The 25,344-nt window shown below is 35.2% G+C and overlaps 1 protein-coding gene across 1 annotated transcript in view; it reads left to right on the forward strand.

Moving 5' to 3' along the window:
* Positions 1-24,162, forward strand: part of LOC120631486 (connectin-like) — a 113,889-nt gene extending 89,727 nt beyond the window's left edge. Inside the window, exons 2-3 of the mRNA XM_039901096.1 lie at positions 21,186-22,225; positions 23,335-24,162. Of these exons, the coding sequence (XP_039757030.1) occupies positions 21,211-22,225; positions 23,335-24,107 (1,788 nt within the window). The 5' untranslated portion in view covers positions 21,186-21,210 and the 3' untranslated portion in view covers positions 24,108-24,162. The remainder of the gene's footprint in view (positions 1-21,185; positions 22,226-23,334) is intronic.
* Positions 24,163-25,344: the final 1,182 nt, after the last annotated feature.

Consider the following 25,344-nt stretch of genomic DNA (forward strand, 5'->3'; position numbering starts at 1 on the left):
TTTAGTTTTTTAAGTACAATTAATTATATTTAAAAAAAAAAAAAAAAAAAAATTATTGATGTATTTATGTAAATGTAGAAAAAAAAAATTGAGTTTATCAATGCTTTCAATTGAATTTAATTCAAAAAGTTTTTCGGTTTTTATTTTTATTAATCTCACTAGATTTAATTTAAGTGTATGGTTCTCGCTCCAGAGACGGGCGATAATAACTGCGACTCAGTCTTGCACTATAGCAGTATTATCGAATTTGGGTTTCATGATACACATTACCTTATGTTTGCCTTATTTTGTACTATTTTTAATTTGCTGTGTAACTGTTAATTGAAATAAACTTATTATTATTATTATTATTATTATTATTATAAATATACTACGACAATACAAAGTAAGCGTAGCTTGTGTTATGAGTACTAAGATGGCTGATGAGTATTTTTATGAATAGGATACATAAATACTTAAAATATACATATAAACACCAAGACACTGAAAGACATTCATGTTCATCACACAAAAATTTTCCAGTTGTGGGAATCGAACCCACGGCCTTGAAAGCAGAGTCGCTGCCCACGGCGCCGATCGGCCGTCAAAGAAGAAGAATCCCGCCTTTACTTTTTTCTTAATGATGATGATTAATGTGTCAGGGTCCGCAACACAAACAATCAGATAAAATACGGACAGTCAGAACAATTGTTTAAATTTACAACGCAGTTTTTTTCAGCTCGGGGGTTAATAAAACATAAGGAAGGAATTGGAGGGTAAAACGTTACCTAAATCTCTTGGGCACCTGCCAAGCTCTCTACAGGCATTAATGAATAACGGACGAGGTTTGCCAATTGTTCTTACAGAAAGCACAATCGGGGTCGGCTATATTTCCGGCCGGTCAATAAAGAACTCGCTGCTGGAAAGAAAATAAAAATTTAACCATTCTTTATCTAGGTTAGTGCATTAACTTTAGTGTACTACAGTAAACTGCCAATCATATTGCATGCAACCGTTTTTATATTTGACCTCCATAGCGCAGTGGTAAGCGCTTTGGATTTAAGTGCAAGATCCCGGGTTTGATCCTAGGCAAGGGGCAATTTGGGAATTTATAATTTCTGAATTTTCGCCGGTCTGGTCTGGTGGGAGGCTTCGGGCGTTACCACGCTACCGATAAAGATAAAGCGAATCGTACGATGCTGCGTACAAAATAACGACCGCGCATCAAGCAGGTGAGCCCGTTATCATCAACTTAACCAGCCGGTTAGAGTGCAGTCAAGGGTTAACTTTTAGTGGAATTAAAAAAAATATGACCTATTTGTCAACCTCTCTCATGCAGTCGTGTGTGAAGTGTGGTTCTATATGAGAGACGTCAGGACTTAGATCCCCGGCAGAGGCTATTTGGGAATTTCTAATTTTATAGTCTGGTAAGAGGCTTCGGCTGTGGCTAGTTAGCACCCATAGAAAATAGTCGCAAAGCGATTTAGTATACCGGTACGATCCCGCCGAGAATATAGTTCTATTCTAACGACTTATCGTTAGAATAGAATTATACCCCTTAGGGTATGGGTCTAATATAACCATCATAAGTATAGTGAGTTAGCCCGCTACCACCTTAGGCTGCATCCATACCATCCGGCTAGATTACAGGGCTAACTTGTAGTGTTGTAATAAAATAAAAAAAAAAACTTTCGCATTAACTTAAAAAAAAATACAACCTTAATTCTAAATTTCATTTTCACGTGTACGTGTGTACGTATGAACTATTAAATGATCATTAGTTCAACATAACAAATTTACATTAAGCAAATATAACTTTTATGATCCACACGTCCTACTAATTTTATTAAGTAGGTGGTATACATTTTCATAGCCACTATTTTATTTCCAATCCATTATGCCAATACCTTTTATGCTAAATTGGACATAGTTTGCTTAACGATTTAAACCACGTCAACGTACGAATAAACACAGCTTCAGAGGTCAATATCGCTTGACAATATCAGGAAGTGCACCATAAAATTGGTTCATCTACCTCTACAAGTGATTAATGTCTAATCCAAAATGGTCGTTATTACCTGTACATATATGGATCGTATAATGTAAACAGTTTTATGACACGTGGAAATTAGAACGTCCTGTCGCGTAGGATGTTACTACTTTTTAGATTGATCAATGTTTTAAATAATAGATACTGTAGTATAATTTAAGGAGACATCCATCTGCGAGTGTCTTCTATTCTATCTATATATATTTTTTTATTTATATCAATATAAATTTTATGCGTTTATAGCAAAAGCCCAAAAAGTTTTATGACACGTAGAATTCAGAAAGTCCTGCCGCGAATTCGAGATTCGACTATTTCATTTTTAACCGCTGTCTGTAATTGTGTATGTGTGAGTGTGTGTGCGCGCGCGTGTGTGCGTGTGTGTGTGAGGGTGTGAGTGTCTGTGTAAGTGTTCTTAGTTATGTTTGATGAAATTACAATTTTTTTTACAACTAAATTCGGGAGCTTTAAATTTTATATTTATACATTATTTGGTGGTTTTGCCAATAATATTACCTATTTACGAATAGCGTAAATTGCCTCGTTGGTTAAGTGGTAAGCAGATTCCACTACTGATTGAGAGATCCTCGGTTCTATGCTAGCATTAAATATGAATCATAATCATTGAATATTAATTCATTTTGAATTTCCTCTGATCTGGTCTGGCTTCGTCGTCGCTACCACCTCACTGAAAAAGACGAAATAACTTTTTTTTCATCTATCAAGTGGCAGACCCCTAAACTTTACGATCCACCGAATCGGTGTCGTAACTTTGTCGATAGACATCGCATATTAAGAGTTCGTGAAACGTTTTTTTTACTCTAGGAATCAACTTAATCACTGGGCATCCGATCAAGGCGGTTTAGTAGTTTAGTTTAGTAAAACGGGCATAAGTGTCTTTCTCTACATAAACGGAACCGCAACTTCGAACAAACGCTATCCGAGTGTAATTGACAGCAACCAAAAAGTAAAGCAAGAAAAAGATAAATACAGCAACCGCCTAGCAATAGTGAGTAACAGCGACTGTCATAAAAGATACAGAATAAAATGGTGTTTTTAACCAAAAATACTACGCCAAAAGATATTTTTTTTAATCATACATCTTAGAGATGTCTCTCAATAAGTTCAAAGTTTATATAAAACGTAAGCTTACAGAAAAATCCTATTATAATATTCAGGATTATACGTTCTAAGTTTGTTGTGGACTCTTCTTACACCAGGGCGCCTTAGGAACCCTCGTAGCTTGAGGTTTAAGTTGGCGAACAAAGTTATCACCACCCCCTTACAATTATGTAAACATATATGTATGAACGCTTCATAAGTGCCTGTGATAGGACTACACGACTACACTTAGGGGGCCCAAGCTAGAATCCCATCACGCAACTCTAACTTTTCTAAGTTATTTGCGGTTAAGGCAATTAAAATATCACTTGCTTCAACGGTGAAGGAAAACATCGTGAGGAAACCTACATTTCTGAGAGTTCTCCATAATGTTCTTAAAGGCGTGTGGAGTTCACCAACCCGCATTGGGCCAGAGTTGTGGGGTACTTCAGAGTACCCTTCTAATTGTGGAAAGAGACTGTCCCTGTAGTGGACCGGTAATAGATTGATGAATAATATAAACTGTGCTTTTCTTTTCCACAATGAAAGGAATGCCACTATATTTTGACTTCCCAGCTTCGTTGAGCTTAGAATGTGTACTAAAGTACTTAGTTTGATACCGGAGCACTTACAGTCCGAAAGGCAGCGTTATGCAAAAGTCGTAAGCCAGCTGATGTTAAAATTTATAGTATATGCTATATGACTACACACGTAGATTATTGTTGTTTTTGAACAACAACAACAAGTTCGGCAGTTCGGTTTTTGTATGTTTTTGCCTAGAAATTTGTGTTATATTATATTATTTTGTTAGTTATAACCTACCACTCTTTATTTTGTATGCGGCTATACCTAACATATTCGTTAAGTACCAAACTAGGATGCAGCTGATGTTTTCTTTTTAGCTCAGTATGAGATCACCAGCAGTCTATTCTCCTCTTCTTCTTTTTCCTAATTCAAAGGTTGCCTGGCAGAGATCGCTATTTATCGATAAGGCCGCCTTTTGTATTCTACTTCTTTCTTTATGTTTCTATTAATGTTGTGATATACAAATAACGATTTTAATAAATAAGTTAAATAATAGATCGACTATTAAAGAAAAGTTTTTTAGCCGGGGTGCTATTACTTTTATTTATTTTAACCCCCGACGCACAAACGACGTGGTGTTATACGCTTGACGTGTCTGTGTGCGGGTGAAACAATTTTGATTTTGTTTTTTTTTGTTTCATACGTGTATTCGTCGGGTATGTTCTCAGCTATGTTTGATGAAAATCGGTTCAAGATGGCCGCCATCACAAAATGGCCGCCGACACAAAATGGTTGCTATAGTTATCATAAGCTATAGATATATAGAGTTTCAGATATAAGCTAAATCGAGGCAATTTCTTCGCCCTCTACAAATTAATTGAGATCTTAATAAGCCACTTTGATCAATAAGGTAAAGCATTGTTCTCTAATAGATAAGGACGTTTCAAATACAATACATTGATATACTGGCTCTACCCGCGGCTTCACTCGCCTGTACAATTCCCTACCAACGTTTATAAATGGGGAAGTGGTGACAGATTAGTGGCGAACTTCGACCTCTCTTTCGAGATCTACCGAGTTCAATCCCCGGCATGTAATTTTCTTAGTTGAATTCCACTTGCTAACATCACGTCTAAAGAATTATTATTTAACACTGTAAGTGTGATTATTATATTTCACATTTACTGTCTGTACTGTTAACATTATGATGTATAGTTTTAGTATTATTTATTTTACCATATAGGATTTTATTTTATTTTATATATGTACTGTTTTTGTAATTATTAATATGTATGTATATTCTTAGAGTTTTGCGCACCGCTATAAGGATTCATATGTGAGCCAATTCCTCATAATGGTTGCCTAGAAGAAATCACTATAAGTGATAAGGCCGCCTATGTTACACAAGTTTAATTGACTTGTACCTTTGTTCTCTTTTATTTATTTTTTCTTGTGTGCAATAAAGTATTTTTGATTGATTGTTCACTAAGAAACCGGCATGCCTGAGAGTTCCTCATTATGTTCTCAAAGGGGTGTAATATCTACCAATCAACACTTGGCTAGTTTTGTGGACTGTGGCTTAAACCATTCTCAATCTGAAAGGAGATAATTATATTGATTATAAATAAGAAAGTTAGAAGAAAGACAAACCAAGAAATTCACTTCTTATTTCTAACATTATTCGATTATTCGCGTTCAAAAGTAAGATAATTTGAAAAATCAAATAATGAAATAAAATAATTCATGAACTCTTGTTTATTAGTTATTTTATGAAGAAAGCGTAACTCATCACTACCTATTCGACGGCACACTTAGTTTCTTATTAGCTCTTGAGGGCACGATAACTTGTGTATGTTTGAAGCTTCCAAACTGACCAGGCCAGAGAAAATTCAGTAATTAAAACGAAAACCGATTTTGAGCTACGATTTTGACGAGTTCTCTGGCGTAGCGATTAACGCTGTGGTTTTAAGTGGGAGGTTTAGGGTAATTGGAAATTTGTAATTCCCGAATTTTTGTGGTCTCGTGGGAGGCTACTGTCATGGCTGGTTACAATCCCACTGACAAAAACTTTACGCCAAGCGATTTAGCGTTCCGGTACGATCAAATTATGGCTTAAATTTAGCCCACTACCATCATAGACTGTATCTTCACTTTCCAGCAGGTGATAATGCAGTCAAGGGGTGACTTATTAATAAAAATAAAAAAAAACCAACAAACAAACTTTCACATTTCTAATATCAGTAGGGATAGCAAGCTCAAGTATCACGTCGAATCCAGGAATTCCATTATAGAGTTACCATTGTGTAGCAGATTGATTGGATCACCGCTCACTCTTGTAACTGACACGAGAATGTGATTATGTATAATTGAGCTGCGTAGGGGAAAATACCTTCTATGTGAGTCTAAAGTACTTTATAAGTAGCAAATAGCAAAAGGTACATTGGTGCAATAAAGTACTAGCTGCGCCCCGTGGCGTCACTCGCATTATTTGACAGCCGATTGGCACAGTGGGCTGCGACCCTGCTTGCAGAGTCCAAGCCCGTGGGTTCGATTCTCACAACTGGACAATGTTTGTGTGATTAACATGAATGTTTTTCAATTGCTGGGTGTTTATCTGTATATTATAAGTATTTTTGTATATTATTCGTTAATATATTCATCAGTCATCTTAGTACCCATAGCACAAGGTACGCTTACCTTGGCGATGTGTGTATTTTCGTAGTATATCTATATGTAATTTAAGGAAAAATATATAACACTACTTTCATGAGGTTAATTACCTAATCCTTTTAGGTTAGTAGCTAAATACAGTAAGAGTAAAACTATAGTTTCCCTTACCCCTAATGACCACCTTGCACATCATAAATGCAGGCGTGGTGGTTAATTTATTATTTTGTTGCGGAGTTATTTCAAATCTATGATATCTCCTAAGTTATTCGTTAATGTCAAGAGCAATTTGGTTAAGAACTTGTGATGATTAACGTATTTTCTATGCTATGGATTAATATGATATTCATAAAAATACCTTCGCAAGTAATGCATTATTTTAAAACAGATTACCATAAAATAAGGTTACTGAGAGTCGACTTTAAATAATGCTTTCGGGGACTTGTTTTAGAACTGTTTAAGAGTAAAATGCCAACATACATTATTTTCATCTACCTCAGACGATTTATGCGGACGCCAAATCTAGGTATTTTTTTAAAAAGAATTTCTGATAATTTCTAGACCAAAGCTTAAGAAAAAAACATTGTCTATAAAGTAGCCAAATTTCAAGCCAGTCTGCCCGCGGCTTAGCTCGTAAACAATTTTCAACTTTCGGAAACTACTTAAGGAATCGGAATATGTAGCCTATGTTCTTTTCCATATGCATGCCAGATTTCACCCAAATCTGTTCAGCCGTTTTTGCGTGATTGAGTAACAAACATCCAAACATTCACACTTTCATATTTATTATATTAGTAGGATTAGTAGGATAGTAGGATTCTCAGCATTTGTTTTGTTGTTATTGTTGTTTGCTTGGGGATGGAATAGTGAGTACTCCTGAAAAATGTATTTCACCATATTAACTTTCAACCTAAACACCGATATTCATAGATATAATTTGGGAAACTGGCGAATATTCGTATAATCTTAAAACGTTTTATAGCAGGCACGCACCTCTAACTTTTCTATGATATGTGTTTTAAGAATTGAACATCACTTGCTGTTACGACGAAAGTAAAGTGAGGATGTAGTGAGGAAACCTGTATGCCTGATAGTTCTCCACAATGCTCACAAAGACGTGTGAAGTCCACCAATACGCACTTGACCAGCGCGATGGGCTACGGCCTAAACTCTTTTCATTCTAAGAGGAGACCCGTACCCTGTATTGGGCTGGTAATGGGTAGATTATGATTGATATGCGAACAAAGTCGCGCGGGACCACTTGTCTGGGTAGGTACTTGGAAATTACAATTACTGCAACTATAATCCCCTCGCATGTTACATTGTACTGCGGATTGATTGGATCTCCGCCGAGGCTTGTAATTAACATGCGAATGTTATTAAGTGATTTCAGACCTCGGGGAGCGGAACACCCTGTATATGCAAAATCAAATATGGCGGCCGCTACATGCCAATAAAGCTCGTAATACATATGGAAATGGTGTAATTAATATTTTGCCTATATACCGCAATCCTTTGCCGTGTGACGGTGGATCAAAATACAGTTGTCACCACCCCTCCATTTTCCGCGAGAGAGATTTTACGTGAATATAACGGAGAACGGGCCCGTGTCCTCTGACACTTACTTCTACCATCTACTACCTACCAGCCTGCCCAGGGTATATCCTTATGTTGGGAGAAGCCTTTACTCCAGCACTGGACTGTATAACAGAACTAAAGAATTTGATTACAACTTCAAAATGGCGTCAATGCATTGGAGACAAAAACAAACTGATAACAGCCTGTCCAGTGATTAATAGAGGTCAGAAGTCAAAAACATCAGTGGTTACAAAATAGAAATACGTGTAGCAGTTGACGTGAATGTTGGAATGCTATACCAATAAGTTAATTAGAAATCTTCAAATATAATCCAACAGTTTAGAGTGCCAATGAATTGGAGACAGCAACAAACTTATAACAGGCTGTCCGGTGATTAATAGAGGTCAGGGGACAAAAACGTCAGTGGTTACAACTAACTCGGTTCAAACTGACATTTGACAGAGGGTGTTTCAAAGTGTTTTTAAATCGTATTCAAATATAACAGTAGAAAACATTTTTGATGACGTACAAACTTTTCCACACGGGGCTAATTAAAGTTGAAAATTCATAGGCTAAGTTAAAGCTAAAAACATGTCTCGTCTAAGTCCGTCTAAAGAGAAGCTCAGAAGTAACTTTTTTTATATAAATGTTTTCTTTTTTTTATATATAAATATACTACGACAATACACACATCGCCATCTAGTCCCAGTGTAAGCGTAGCTTGCGTTATGGGCACTTAGATAACTGATGAATAATTTTATGAATAGCATACATAAATACCTAAAATATATAGACAAACACCCGGATACAAAAAAAAACATTCATGTTCATCACACAAACATTGTCCAGTTATGAGAATCGAACCTACGGCCTTGGACTCAGAAAGCAGGGTCGCTGCCCACTGCGCCAATCGGCCGGCAAAACTTAGAAATATATGTATATTCTAAGTATTTATGTATATTATTTATAAAAATATTCAACAGTCATCTTAGTACCCATAACACAAGCTACGCTTACTTTGGGGCTAGATGGCGATGTGTACATTGTCGTAATATATTTATTTATTTTTTTTTATTTTATATGCAGAAATCTTCAAATATTTTCCAACGGTTCAGAGTGCCATATAGGTTAATGAAGCAGTGATACCGCATTGGGTGGGAGATTGACTTCACTTTTGGTGGGCCGAGTCCGAATCCCAGCACGCCCCTCTAACATTTCTAATTTATGTGCGTTTTAAGTAATTAAAATATCACTTGCTTCAACGGTGAAGGAAAACATCGTGAGGAAACTTGTATGCCTGAGAGTCCTACATAATGTTCTCAAAGGTGTGTGGAGTCCACCAATCCGAACTGGGCCAGCTTGGTGGACTACGGCCTTAACCTCTTGCCATTGTAGAGGAAGAGACCCGTGCTCTGTAGTGGGAAGGTAATGGATTGATGTAATGATGATAGGTTAACTAATAAAGTGCGCCATTTTTATAAACTGCCTTAATTCTGTGAGGAGGCCCGTGCGCTTTATTGGGCTTGTAATAGGTTGATTATGATCACGATAAGTTAATTTGAATTCTTCAAACATTATCCAATACTTTGGAGTCCTGTATAAGTTAATATGAAATCGTTGAACATTATCTCACTGAAAATCTTGTTATATACGTAAGCGCTCATATCACGCTCCCATCAATCATGTCAGACGATGCGTCAAGATGCATTAAGTTTGAATAGCCTGAATTCTCCCGCTTTTGTGAATCAACGTTTTATCTAAAGGAGAATAAAAATAATAGTCCAAGAGCTGATAACTTGTACTGCGTTCCTTGATCAACGTAAATCTTTATGACTTTCAAACACCGCGAATTCAGTTATTGTAGTTGTTTTTTAAAGATACTGTCTTAAATATATGTCTTAGAAGAACTGCGAGTAAATAAAAGTTTAAATTCGATGTGAATTAATATGTTATATATTAATATGTATTTGTACATGTTACCTTTCGGTAGTTAGGCTTTTTCTTTAATGAAGGCGAGCCGCAACAGTTTCGGTAGTAGCAGAGTTAGAATTTATAACTGACATAAATGTGGCTCAGTAAGTTCTACCATTACCACTAACAGCCTATTACAGTCGATGTGAATTAATATGTTATATATTAACATGTATTTGTACATGTACCTTTCGGTAGTTAGGCTTTTTCTTTAATGAACGTGAGCCGCAACCGTTTCGGTAATAGCAGAGGGTATTCGTTAGAATTTATAACTGACATACTCGTATATAAAATATGGCTCAGTAAGTTACTACAGACTATTAGAGTCCATTGCTGGCCTAAAAGCCTCTCCCAACTGGAGGATTTGTCCATAACTGCCACGTTGGGCAGTAACTTCTATAACAGTGCACAATTTCATACAATTACTTACTTGTCCTTTGTAGTTATTTATCTACAATCTCACATGTAACTATGGAGCTCAATCGTAATGAATTTGCGTTTGCGAGCTCTGCGGCTCGCTTTCTCGCAAATTAGGAAATGATTATACTGCCGCCGCACCGGGTCTTAGACACTTGATTTAGGATGCTTCTTATACACTAAATTATTACAACTCTTCAGAAGTTCAGACTATGAAGCATTCAAAATGAGTTCATGAACTCTCTGTTATATTGGTAATTTGCCCTGGCCTTAGAGTAGGCCGATTGTTATTATTTAGTAAGACTATGCTTTACAATGGTCGTCAAGATATCCGAATGAACTGGCAAACCTATCTAAAGTTTATACATCATGCGTCCATCTCGGGCCAGCTGGCTATAATACCGCAACATGCTAAGGTTTTAATTATTTCAGTCATGTTGAAGTCAGTGTTTAGAACTAAGTTAACACTCAGTTGACATTTTCTGTTTAAGTTATTCTGTTTATAACCAAAAGCAAAAACGATGGGGTGCTATAAGTTTAAGGTGTGTGTGTGTGTATGTGTGTGTTTTTTATTTTGTTTAGAAGGTGAATTTTTCGGTAGTGTTCTTAGTCTATGTTCTATGAAAATTGGTCCAAGATGAATTTCTTTTGTTTCACTATATCAAAAGTTGGGTTGTTTATACATTTTCAATTAATATTGTTTTTACGACTATTATATATATATTTATATGTACATATATTGATGGTGTTTTTATATGTATATAGTTTCATTTAATTCTAGCCTATTAGTGTTAGAAATATAGACGGCTGTTAGAGTGCTAGTAGCTTTATATCCTACCAGCTCTCTGACTATGCTATATTACATGGATATATAGATCTATTGTTGAGAAACGTTTTCCATACCGGGATATTAATATAACCCGGTTATTTGTTATTCTGGAAAGACGATTGTACTTTATCTGTGTGAAATGGAAAAGGTTTTGCTGACAGCCTGATATATCACAGGGCTACGGAATGTAGAGCCTTCGAGTTAAAATTGTTAACACGTGCTACTGTCTTTAGTTTACAGATGGACTGCGTTTAAAGATCAGCTATACGTAATTATCTATTTAAAAAAAATTATGCTTAAATAATTTGGCACATCCCCAGTCATTTATTCCCCACTGCTGTGCAGAGGCCCCCTTTCAAATAAGAGAAAATAAATTAGAACATTAACCTACCGGGCTGCCCTTATGCTGGTTGGTGGGTTTTAACGATTATTATCAAATTATATTATGTTAGTTAAAAGAATCGAAGAAACCGGAAATTTTCTGTCTCAGGGACCTACTTACTATATGTTTATGATTTATTTTACTGAAAAAAACTAATACATAATTTTTTATTAAATATGGCCACTGGACTAACACATGTATATGCTTTATTTATTTAACGATTTTTTTGTACACCGCTATGAAGTTAGAAAAATAAAAGTAGAAAAGATATACAAAGATAGAAGTAGAATACAAAAGGCGGCCTTATCGCTTATTAGCGATCTCTGCCAAGCAACCTAAGGATAAGAAGTACATAAGCGAGAACGAACTGGAGGTGTGAAATTAGTATAAGCCTACAATAAAGTAGCTAAATATAGCACATGAGAAAAATATAATAAACTAGCTGTTGCCCGCGATTTCGTCTGCTTTTGTTTTTGTTTTTCGAAAGACATGTGGCATTCGATGTAGGTGTAATTCTACGCACTTTAGGTATTTAGGATAGCTAAGCCTTAAATGACGGGTTGGCTGCAGTCCGCTGAGGAGTTGTGTCCTCTATCTCCAATCACATTCATCAGATCTACTCAAAATTTAGGCAAAATTAAACATACATTATAACCTCTAAACTACAAAAGTAATTATTTAAATCGGTTATCATTTGACGGTGTTTATGGTGTATAATCGTCAAACACCTTCTACCCATCTTCCAAAAAAACTGAGCTTAATTTCAGGATAAAAAGCCTATATTAATTCTAATACCTTCAGAAATATGTGTACAAAATTTAATGATGATCGGTTTAGTAGTTTTTGCGTGAAAGCGTAACAAACAAACTTACATTCACATTTATAATAATAGTAGGGATAGGGATAGGTAGGTAGGTAGGGATGTTTGGTTTTTAGCGCATTTCAAATTTATTTCATATTTTTAAGGCATATTCTGCATTAAAAATATTATTATTTAACGAATTGCTTTTTCGAAGTCACCTACAAGAATTCGCGCTTATTTGGAAATGTTCTTATTTCGACAATTAAGTATGTTAAAAAGGAAGTAGGTTAATCCGTATTTGCTCTCAGTACTAAACTATCGTTTCCTTTGCCATTAAGAAGGGATACTTTAGCTTACTCTCAGGCCTTTGTACATAAGCTTTCAACCCAATTTCTCACAAATTGGATACTTCTGGAAGACATTATATATCTTACAATAATTAAGAGCCTTCAAAGCCGGCTTTAAAGATATAAACTATATTTGGTAAATAACTAAATAAATATACTACGACAATACATCGACATATTATAGTCCCAAGGTATGTGTACTAAGATAACTGATAATTAATTTAATTACCCAGACACTGAAAAATATTTATTTTCATCACACAAACATTTTCTATTTGTGGGAACTGGGAATCGAACCCACCTTTTAATCAGAAAGCAGGGTTGACTGGCGCAGGGCAGAACTGCCCACTGCGCCAGTCGACCGTCAAACTCGTAAGTTTACCAAATGTTATTTGTATTTTTTATGGGCTTTGAACTTCTTTACACATAAACTACAAAATTTCATCAAAATAAAAATTTGTGAAGTGTCAATCGTGTTACACGATTGTATTATAAACTTTGTAGACCCAATTTTTTATTTTATTCTTTTTTACTATGTTTTGTAAGTTTTTCTTTGCATGGAATAAAAGGCTTGCTTTATTTTTTTTTAATGGTATCACCTGTATTAAGTGTATATTTTCCAGTCCGATCTAGGATTTTTTATGGGCTGTTAAACTTCTCCTTAATATTTAACTACAAAATTTCAACCAAAGAAAAATTGGTGTAAAACGATTTACACACTGATCAATTAGGAACAGGTGTATTTGACACACTTCTTTATAGATATATCCGAAAGAGATCTCACCAAATGTAACAGTCATGTCTCTATATATAAACGTTTTATCGCTGATGATATGCTTGTAGCGCAATAGAAGCTGCGCTGTCATATGCTATGTTTTTTTGGTATTGCTGTTTTTTATAGTTACGTTTACAACATTGGTTTAAAGTTACGTTTTGTGATATTCCTAGGAATATTAAATATTGGCACGTCCACGAAAATGGCGACATAATGTTACCGATATCACTCACTGCTTGTAATTTTGCTTTGGAAATTGCGTGATATGAGCATCCGAGAGTCGTATTTACGGGAAGCGACATGTGTTTAGAAAGTTCGACCTATCTATAACTTTTATTCCAGTTGTTTTAATTTGTTGTATTTATATTACTTAGTTGTCCATCATTATCAACTCATTACCGATCCACTCAGAATGAGAACGGTTAAGGTTGAAGTACACCATGCTGGCCAAATACGGTGACCAGAACGGCTAGCATGGGAAGGAGACATTTTTCTCCCCGGGAAAGAATAAAATTGTATCCACTCTCTCACTGTTTTATCCACTCCCCGAGAATTGGCGCACGGATGGAACTAGTATCTTAATAATAGATATACCTACGTATAATAATAAACGGGGGTAAACTTCGTCTATTCCTTAAGGAAATATATAAACGTGCTGGGAGAACATTATGGAGTACTCTCAGACATGCGTGTTTCCTGCACCGTGAAAGCAAGTCATAATCAATAGCTAAAAACCCGCGTAACTAAAAAAATAAAATAGAGGTGCATGCCGGGGATTCAACTCCGTTCCCCCGAAAAGGAGGCCTGGCCTTACCTCTATAAAAAAACCGCTAACTTATACTGATATAATTATATATTTCTCAAAATAACATAACATAATATATTTTAAAGATACAAACACTCACTGCATATTTTCGCTTGGTGTGAGTTGATTGCTTTATAATCATCGCTCACAGAGTGATATCGTGGGAGGCGTTATTGAAAACAAGAGAATTTTGCGTAACAAATGATTATGAGATCATTTTTTATTCCACCTATTAGGCAACATACACATATACGTATTAAATTGAATGTGTGGTATATTATGAAAATATTGAGGTAAATCACTGTAATTTTTATATAGAACTAGCGGTCCCGACAGGTGTAGTCCTGCTCGGAAAAGCAGAGCCACACTAAATATGATACTCTAATGAATATATACACAACTTTCATCAAGAACGGTCCAGCCGTTTAGGAGGCAAATACACGTACGGAAGAGTTATATTTATTATTGTCATTTTTAGTATTTTTCTAACCTTTAAAACGTGATCACCGCCGCCCATAAACATCTGCAGCACCAGAGGAGCCACCGACGCGTTGCCGGCTTTTAAGGATTTTTTTATCCGTCCCTTGAATAACCCTTAATTGTATTTTTGAGGAAACACATCAGATTGTTCCATAATTTGCAAGTGCGCGGTAGAAATGATCTGGTATTTCGAACAGTAGAAGAATACCAGGCATCCAGATGATGAGGGTGGAATTTATTTGTACGGCGTGACCTGCGGTCAGAGAACAGGGAAGGAGGTATCAACGCAAACAACTCTTCAGAACACTCCATTATAGGGTCGATAGAGAGCCCCGGGGACTCCAAACTGCAAGTCAATTTGGGATTGTCAACAAGTCGAACTGCCCGCTTTTGTATCCGATCATATTTACAGAAATTACATCCATTTCTAAAAAATAAAATTGAATTAAAAAAATAATTTAAAATTGAATTACTTAAAAAAGATCTATAAGCTTTGTCAGTATGTTATTTGGCAAACCTTTAATTTACAGAGCACTGAGAAAACAAATGCCAACCCATAAATGGATTATCTTGTTTTCTGAAAGTGGTGAGCAGAATGCGAGGAAGCTCCAACCCTTTTAGGGTTCACTGATGTTGCTCTTTTCCTCACAAAACCATAGAAATCATTGCTTCGAGCTTCAGCAAACATCAGATATGCACTACAGAAACTCGGAGACCCCATAAACACTCTGAAACCAAAATGTTAAAATACAAGACTATCGATGGATATTTGAGGTAGATTGTAGTTTGGTAGCACATAGGCTTGTTTTTGTTCTGCACAACAAAAACAAGCCTATGTGTAAAGCAAGAAATTGCCATGTTTTTTTTTGCATGGTGGTAGTCCAGGGGTTGGAGAATAACATAGCCATACATATCTAAATTTCCACGCGAATGAAGTCGCGGATAACAACTAGTAACTTAAATAGATATAGTGTGACGTTAGCTTTACTTACCGCGTCGTCATGTTGGACTAAAAGAGAATTATTTATATTTTAATGCGGTTTCATAGTATTTTAGCAGAGTGATGTCATAATGGCGGTTTTATTGCTAGAATAAATTGTATTCTAGGTAAGACAATAAAAATATTTAAATAGATAATAAAATAAATGCGTGTGTTTGTTTGCCAATTGAAAATTGATTGTATGCATTATGAATTTATTTACTTACAGTACTAGCTGTTTTTTGATTTTTTTCATAAATCATGCGGGAACTGTACATTTTTCTGTTGGCTATGTGTTGATTCCGGGTAATCTTAACCAATTTGACTGAAATTTATTCAGTCAAATTGGTTCATTTCCATACAAACTTTCCCATTTATAACATTCGAAGATTATGAAAAGAAAATGAAGCTTAATATGCTACATTCCGCGAAAAGCAGGATAATCTATATGGTGTAATTCAAAAATTCCTGCAAACTCCACACCATAGATTAATTAATCATTAATAATATATCATGGAATTCCGCAAACTAACGCCTGCTCCTATGTTTACTCATATCCCTTTCTGCTTTATAAAATATGAATGAGATAGAAATAGAAATTAAGCAATTTCATCAAATAATTGTTATTTGCAACAAACTAATACAACTTGTGTAATTATAAGGGTCTGGCGCTGTTAATAACAGGCCCGAGGCAAATAAATCATATCACATTACAACTAGTCAGCACTATTCCGCACGAGTTCGCCGATTATGCTTACTTTGCGGATTACTGTAGCCTTAGTACAAGTATTGCACGCTCGCAATCGAGTCGTTTTCAAGTATGGAAATACTTGAACATCGGAGTAAAATGGATCTTATTTGCATTATTTCAAAACACAAATCTGCCTACAATTCTGAAGCTCGGCCTTTTGACAGAACGTTTGTGAAACACAGATCCAGAGGCAAAGGATTTGTGACTCTAAAACGAGTAGGATTAGTTTCATTTTACTTTGAACATACAGAGTTGAATACTCGACCACGACTCCTCGGTTGCGAGCGAGTAAATTTTGTACTAAGGCTACTGAACCATAACTTATGGTTTGGTGTTCAGATTGACCCATATTAGCGCAATACTCAAATATTAACTACTAACTGTTGACTGCGTTATCGTCTGCGTTTATTACGGTTTTTAATAATCCAGCTTATAGGTATAATTACTGTGTCCAATGGGAAAGGTCTGTTTTCCAACACGAAGAATGCAACAAACGTGAGATACAGTATCTCCAGAAAATTTGGATAGAAGTAGAATAATACGTTCGGGATGCGTCTTATGACCCTTCCAATTAGCTGTCTTACACCCGGCTAAGTTTGTTGTGGGCTTCTTCTTAGACCAGGACGCGTTTGGAACTCTCGTAGCTTTAGTTTTAAGTTTACGAATGTGGTTATCGCCATCATCTCACTACCGTGTGGTTCTTATTTACGCATTAAAAGTGCCACCTGTGGGCCTACTTGAATAAAGATATTTTTGACTTTGACTTTGACTTTGCACAGTGGCTCATAGATACCAATGTCCACTTACTAATGCATGGTATGGAAGTTCACCCCGTTTTTATAAATAAAATATTTAGGGAATAGGAGAACTTCACCCCCGTTTATTATTACACGTATATTTGTATATTATGACACCAATGCTTAAAGAGTGGATAGACCTGTGTGATAAAATACAATTTGTCCCTTCCCTGGGAAGAAAACTGTCTCCGGAGCCAGGCTGGGATTAACCGAATTTGTACTCTCCGTCCGTTCACAGTTATTACTGTACACCAAAAATCAATTTGATTGGTTTTTAGGGCGTGAGGAAGAGACGTACAAACAAATAAACAAACATACTTTCGCATTTATAATATTAGTTAGGATAACTTACAAATTCAATATTCGATTGTGTAAAAAGAAGAAATAAAATGACAACAACAGTTAATAACGGTTCCCCAAAACTTAGCCTGCGTACAACCTAATAAATATACCACAACCCACAGCGACGACTCGCCCGCCTAGAATTTGGAAGATAACTACATAATTAAGCTACATTTAGACGGTCGATTGGCGCAGTGGGCAGCCTGCTTTCTGAGTCCAAGGCCGTGGGTTCGATTCCCACTGCTGGAAAATGTTTGTGTGATGAACATGAATGTTTTTCAGTGTCTGGGTGTTTATATGTATATTATAAGTATTTATGTATATTATTCATAAAAAAAAATATTCATAACACAGGCTACGCTTACTTTGGGACTAGATGGCGGTGTGTGTATTGTCATAGTATATTATATTATTATATATTATATATATATATAATAATATAATCGTGTATAGTCCATGGACGTGGGTTTAATTACCACTACTGGAAAATTTTTGTGTGATGAGCATGATTGCTTTTTTATATTCTAAGTAGACCCCAGCGCCATCTGTCGGGCTGATTTGTAAATCTAAACCATCCAGGGTGCCACCCAAACGCATACCAAAAAAATCATTCAAATCGGTCCAGTGTTTAGGAGGAGTTCAGTGACATACACACGCATACAAAAAATATATGTTTAAGATGTATATTATTCATATAATATTCATATGTTATTCATCAGTCATTTAAGTCCCCATAACACAAGTTACACTTACTTTGGGGCTAGATTGCGATGTGTGTATTGTCGTAGTATATTTATTTATTTGTTCTCTAAGTTTAGAATAGTTTTCAAGTAACTATCATACTTTAATATGAAATGGGCTTTCTTCTTGAAATTGATGAAGTTTTAAAAATTCTCTGTTTTGCGAACTTTCGCAAAGTATCCCAAACTTCATCGTTGTATAATGAGCGCGTTTGGAATTGTTTTAAACTCCATCCAACTTGTGAATTATTTCTTTATAGATAAAATAACTTTTCAAACATTTTGTGTAAGTACCTTGGGGACTAGTTGTTTAAACGTTTTACAACATGTTTATTGGGTCACAATCCATATAGGCACAATACCTACATTTTTACCTCGCTGGTGCAGTGGTAAGCACTGCGGTGTTAAAAGGGGAGACGCCAGGTTCGATTCCCAGTAGGGTCAAATGTATGTTTTTTTATTTTGTGTTCAGTGGGAATTTATATTTTTTTATTTTTTCCGAAGAACCCACCAAGTATGGGTTTAATACAACTTCCAAACCAAACACAACCCCATAATTCGTTTCATAGCGCCATTATACGAAAGCGCTAAATGGCTTGGCGGTATGTGTTTGTCGGTTGGATGGTAACTAGCCACGGCCGATGTCACCGTCAGACAAACGAAAATTTAGAAATTAAAATCCCCAAATCACCTCTCTCGGGATCGAACCATGGACCTTTCACTTATAACAACAGAGCGCTCACCATTGAGCCACAGGAATCAAGTAGGACGTAAATTGGCTGAGGATGATTATTGATTAAGATTAAAAATTTTACATGTCCAGTGTAAAATGTTCTGACAGCTGGTCAGTGCAGTGGGAAGCGACCTTGCTTTCTGCGTCGAAGGCTGTGGGTTCGATTCCTACACAACTGGAAAAATGTTTGTGTGATGTGAACACGAATTATTTTCAGTGGCTGGGTGTCTACATGTATATTATAAGTATTTATCTTACCACAGATTGCTGTAACAATAGCTTGGATCATTTAACTAATAACTAATGTGTATTTTTGTATAACATTATAATTGTACTTGTTTCTTTGTGCCCAATAAAGTATTCTATTCTATTTTATTCTAAAATTACTTTTAGTTTGTGTAATTTTTTTTTAATATTGGTTAATTTTTTTTTTGTTGTGTGGCTTTTGGCCGTTCTAATTATTAATAATAAATAAATGAATATTATGTATATTATTCATAAAAATATTCAACAGTCCTCTTAGTACCCATAACACAAGCTACGCTTACTTTGGGGCTAGATGGTGTATTGTCGTAGTATATTTATTATATTGGACAGAAGCAGGCGTTACTTTGCGGAAATCCATAATATATTATGAAAATTAAAGCCGCGAACAGCAGGCAAATCTGTATGGTGTAATTTATAATTTCTTCAATCCGTATACTCCACAGATGTTGACTCTACAATGAATAATTATTATTTCATTGTAAAGTCATCATCTCCAGAGGAAGCTCCGATTTCGGAGCGAAACGTACGTAGAGACATTGCCGAGGATCTGTTTGGTGTGGAGTATACGGATTTATATATACGGAATATTTTCATAATATATATTTTTTATTATAATTATTTTATGGGAATGAGCTAAATAAAAATGTTTATTCCTAATTTTACACTCTCAGATTACATCATAACTTGTCATAAATAATACTAAATCGGACTCGCCGAAATGCTGCGTACGTGACTTGCAGTCAGTAATATGACTCAGTTCCGAAGACTTCAAATAAATATAACTATGACAGTATTTATTATTATTTGTGTTGCATATTAATAGGGCGCCTTATATAACCAGCGCGTATTATTTACAGCTAGCCAAAAGCTTGGTGAACGGGTACTGATTTTAAATAGGCAGGCATATATTCTAGTGACTTATAAATCCGAAATAAGTTTTTTTATATTTTTCAAAGTGAAAACATCTCTAAGCGCTATTGGATAGAAGCAGACGTTGCTTTGCGGAATTCCATGGGCTGGTTGGTGTGATAAAGATTAAAGAAATTATAAATTGCACGATACAGATTCTCCTGCTTTTCGCGGAGAATCCGTATTAATCTGTAATCAAATTAATCTTAATTATCATAATTCGCTAAGCGCGTTGAGAAACTTTTGGGGGAACTACATTTATGGATCGCATCATCGTCACCGAACTCTTTCCACGAGCTGTGGGTTAGATGTATACAGGGTTGAATGAAAAATAACAGATAGCTCTCGGCCTGTAATTGTTTACATTAAAACTAAAAAGTTTTTTTTACTCGAGTTAAGAAAGAGTTTGTTTGTGAAATGTTGGATATTCAATATTTTACATAGATACTCATTGGTATTGGACTATATTGTACTTGGCTTCACAGTGTAATGTCACATTACAGAAATAACATGTTTTTTTTCCTATGAAATAAATGAATACTATATTTCTAAAAGTCGTAGAACATAAGTTTTTAGTTTAAATGATGAACTACAAAGCTAATAGCTTTCTGGTATTTTTTATTTAACCCTATGTATAATATGTGATTGTGACCCTGTCGGGGTTGACCTGTCAGTTATATGAACACAGCAATCACCATTGCACCAAGAGGCGTTACTGGACTGTCAGATACAAAAAAGATTTTTGTGATCTAGTACGGTAAATCCAGAGATATACGCTTTCAAATATAAAAACAGGCAAAAATACACACTTAACCCTCAAAAAACAAAATCAAAATACTCTATATTTTATAATAAAGTATAGTTTAAATATATTAGCACTAATTGTAACATAGGCTTTTTAAACGCTTGAATGTAACTCATAGTAAGTGAAATAACATAGCAATTTTTTTGTCTTGTTACAGAGAACTCAAAGAGGAGTATTGAAAAATGGCTTCTTGGGGAATCCTCACGTTGATATGTGTCGCGTTCATCTTCGTCGAAGGCAGGCGGTTCCATCAGAAGCGTGAAACTAAAACTCACATCTGCGACCAGATCAGCACAAATAAAATTCAGTGCTTTTGCATCAAAGATTCACATCATCATGATGGAATACGGAGTGCCGATTGCTATTTGACTGTTGATGGAGTGACGAATGAGGATCCAATATGGAATGAATTCGAAGATTTGGAAAACGCCACCAAAATATCTTTGAGCAATACAAGGGGTATTGTTATAAAATATATCCCTAAAACGGCGCTCCAACATACAAAAGCATTATCTAAAATTGAAGTGAAATATGGAAATATAGAAGTCATCGAACCGTATGCCTTCTCAAATTTGAGTTCCATAAAAGGTATCACACTGACTGATAACCAGATCAAGGTATTAAAACCGAACGCATTCGCTCATCTTAAATACTGTGCCACCATCGGTTTGGATACGAATCTGATTGTGGAAATAAACCGAGATGTGTTTATCGATTTGCCATGGCTCGAAAAGATTTATCTCACAAGCAATAAGATAACAACTATTCACGACAAAGCGTTTGTACATTTGTCAAACTTGAGAGAACTTGAAATCAATCGTAATAATTTGTTCAGTTTGAACAGCGAAACGTTTTCAGGATTGGAAAAGTTGGAAAAACTCGACATGAGTGGCAATAGCTTAGAAGTGATTGGTGATAATACATTTGCGCCACTGAAAAATTTACGTATGCTGAATTTAGAAGGGAATAAAATACAAATGCTAGACGAAAAAGCTTTCAGTGGACTCCGTAAATTACAGTTTTTAACCTTAGCTCAAAATGTTCTCACAGATATAGATAATCCAAAAACATTTGAAGCATTACAATCTTTAATTCAATTAAATTTGAAAGGAAATAAGTTGCAAGCACTTAAGTCTGAAGTCATGGACCCAATATTGAATAATTTTTTCAGTAATATCAGCAGTTTGAATGTTGAAGGTAATGTATAATGTGCTATTGTTTAAATATCAGTATTGCAAAGAACCTTTTAGGTGTTATTGTAAAATTCAGTCTCAATATTTGGCGTTTGGGTAATACAAATTTTTCAGTAGTAAAATATAAATACAGTGATAATATATTCTAATAAGATATCTTTCTTGATAATTTGTGGTTTAACTTTATTCGTGTGTTCTTTAGACTGACTGAAAATATCTTGTTTTACAATTCAATAACATAAAGGTGTTGTATTTTTTATTCATATCTTTTTTATATGTACCATAGGTATAGTTTTGATTCCTTTTTTTTCGAGGGCTTTTGCAACCCAACATTATTAATAAACAACGCAAGCAATCGTACTGCTTATTAATTTTAAATCATGCCAACGTGTAATTTGTTCAGATTTTTGGAGTCAATTAAGTTTTTTCTATGATATGTATCATATTGAGCACCTTTAATCGATAATTGATGTACATCAGTGACACGTGTGGTTTCAGATGCATCATTTTTTTACGGAATATGCTCGCAGACGAGCAACCCGAATTTGTTGGACGAAATGTGGACGTAATTGCCTATATGGTTTTAGAATTATTAAATAATTAACCATTAACCTACTACCATATTTACCTTCTTTGTATGCATGTTTTGCCATAGAGTCCAATTGCAATCTCAGATCGACGTCCTTACTATTCAAATCTTAACTCTTCTCGCATCGTCTATCGTCCACTAGGGTCCGCTCTCCCAATTTTCAGGCGCCAGGATAATCTGTTCTGGGTTGTCGGGTTGGGCCGTACCTCTTCATACGATTTTTCGCCATTTCTGCAAGCAGCCTCTCTTATCTACCGCGACCACGGGGTCTGATTCCTTCAATCTCACCAGTGATCATATGCTTTTAGTATTTTTCCTATGTGATCGAAGTATCTTCTGCATTTTTATTTTTAGATATTTTCCAGAATATGTTTAGCAACCGCAATTTAAACATAATAGCTGTACTTAAACTGAACTAATAAAAAGTTAATTTAACTGTTTATACACTGACTGATTGATTGATGACTTAAAATGATTATCTTTATGAAAATAAATTTTAATTTTTCTTATTTGTTTCATTTCAGATAACAAGTTTACATGCGACTGCCGTCTTGATTGGTTTGTTGCACTGATGAATAAAACGCAGAGTGCAAATCTCAAATTATCCATAGAAAACCTAAAGTGTATACCTAGTGCAGATCTTAAAGATAAATGGATGAAAGCTATGGAGACCGAGAAAACTCCCGCTCAAGATGCAGATTATGTAGAAGCTAACGGTGCCGGTGGTGATTACGAATACTATGACGAAACACAGCTGAATGGACAGCTTTTCTATACAGATCTAAGACTACTTCTCAATTGTTTAAAAAACTTGAATAATAAGCCAATATTCACAACGAAGGCAACATTAACTAGCCTTAAGCCAAGTACTAAAGAATTTGCAGAAATCGTGAATTTCAGTACAACAAGAGCATCAATGACGAATATTCCAATGGAATTATCAGCTGGAACAACTCCTAAAGTCATTAACAAGGGTGTTTTGGACTTATCTATTGAATCGTCAACTATTGGAATGGAAACAATACAAAGGAATGACAATGACATTTTAATGCATAAAGAGAAAAAGCAAAATTTGTATACAACAAGTCGTTTAGCAACAGTTTCAGCAAAACCACTGGAAAGTAAAGTTTATTATGACCAACAAATGTCGTCAGATGAGGCTCAACCTGAAAAAATAAAAGCACAGAGAAGCGTAAATGGAATTGAAAATACACGAGACTATGCTGAGAACAACGCTCGCAGGAACGTCGGCTACGTCTTTATGATTACACTGTTATGCTTTAAACATATGTTTTAATCTATGCTATTTATTATAATTAAGTTATTTAAAAATAATACTCTAACATTATCTCTCGCAGTCATTAATATAATAAATATTAAGTTTAGGATAATGCATTGATTTATTTATTTATTTTATTACCTTAGGAGTTGACATTGCATAATTTCTAGATATTAAGCACACTGTGCTTAATATCCAGAAGCTGAAATTATTTACTTTCCCTTTAGAGACTTTCGTCTTTCTTTTTACCATCTATTTAGACAATCTTGGAAAGTTAAACATTGTCTTAATACTAAATTTCATCTAAATTACTGCAACCACTTTCGAAAAACGTAATCTTGACACATAATTAAATAAACGGAATTAATTAATCTTAACGGATGTTTGTTAACTAAGAACAATGTTCTTAGTTTGTATGTCACGCCAAAATTTGGCACAGATAATATAGATGTGTATAATAGCGCATAAATAACTTTTGATCCCGGTCACAATATTGTATCCCGGTCTGGGATACAATGTTCTGGATTTGGTTCTGGCCAAGAACTGCTACTGAACAGAATGCCAATAGAATGGCATTTTTTTTGCTTACATAAAATTTTGAAGTGATGGTGACACCTACATTCTACAACATGAACTAATGCTACGAGGGCTCAAAATACCACATCAAAGTCATCATTTATAACATCTTCACTCTTCGTTTTGGTAAGTACTGCCATCTATGCAGAATAATGAAAACTACGACCGCTCACGTTCTTGAAGTCAAGCTTAGGTGGCGTGATATTAAAAGCCATGTCGCAGGGAAATGAAGAATCCAAGCAGTTCCTACCACAAATCTAGTGATATGACAAATACTACGACATTATCAGCTATAAGGTTAGCAGTTTCACTAAACAGACTAATGTAAAAATGGTATGGAGGTAATGTTTGTTTTCGTATTCCGAGAATCGGCCTTAAATATAAATAATCTAAGTTATTTATAGCAGTGAAACTCCCGCCACAGACTTCGTTTTAATATTTCTTAGAACCGCTCAAGAAAACTTTTTTTCCTTATTGATTCAGTTCATTGACGAAAACAGAGATTTTTGAATCGATCGAATCCCAACGAGTGACACATAAATAATTTGGATAATAGCAGGAAATACGTAGGCGTTGGAATATCCATGCGGGAGACATGATAGATAAATACCTATCTTATTTTTTATTAGTTTTAGTTACATTAGTAATTTTTTTGATTTGGTTCTGTGGTGACAGTGCG

The sequence above is a fragment of the Pararge aegeria genome, chromosome 18, assembly GCF_905163445.1.
Source record: "Pararge aegeria chromosome 18, ilParAegt1.1, whole genome shotgun sequence".
NCBI lineage: Eukaryota > Metazoa > Arthropoda > Insecta > Lepidoptera > Nymphalidae > Pararge > Pararge aegeria.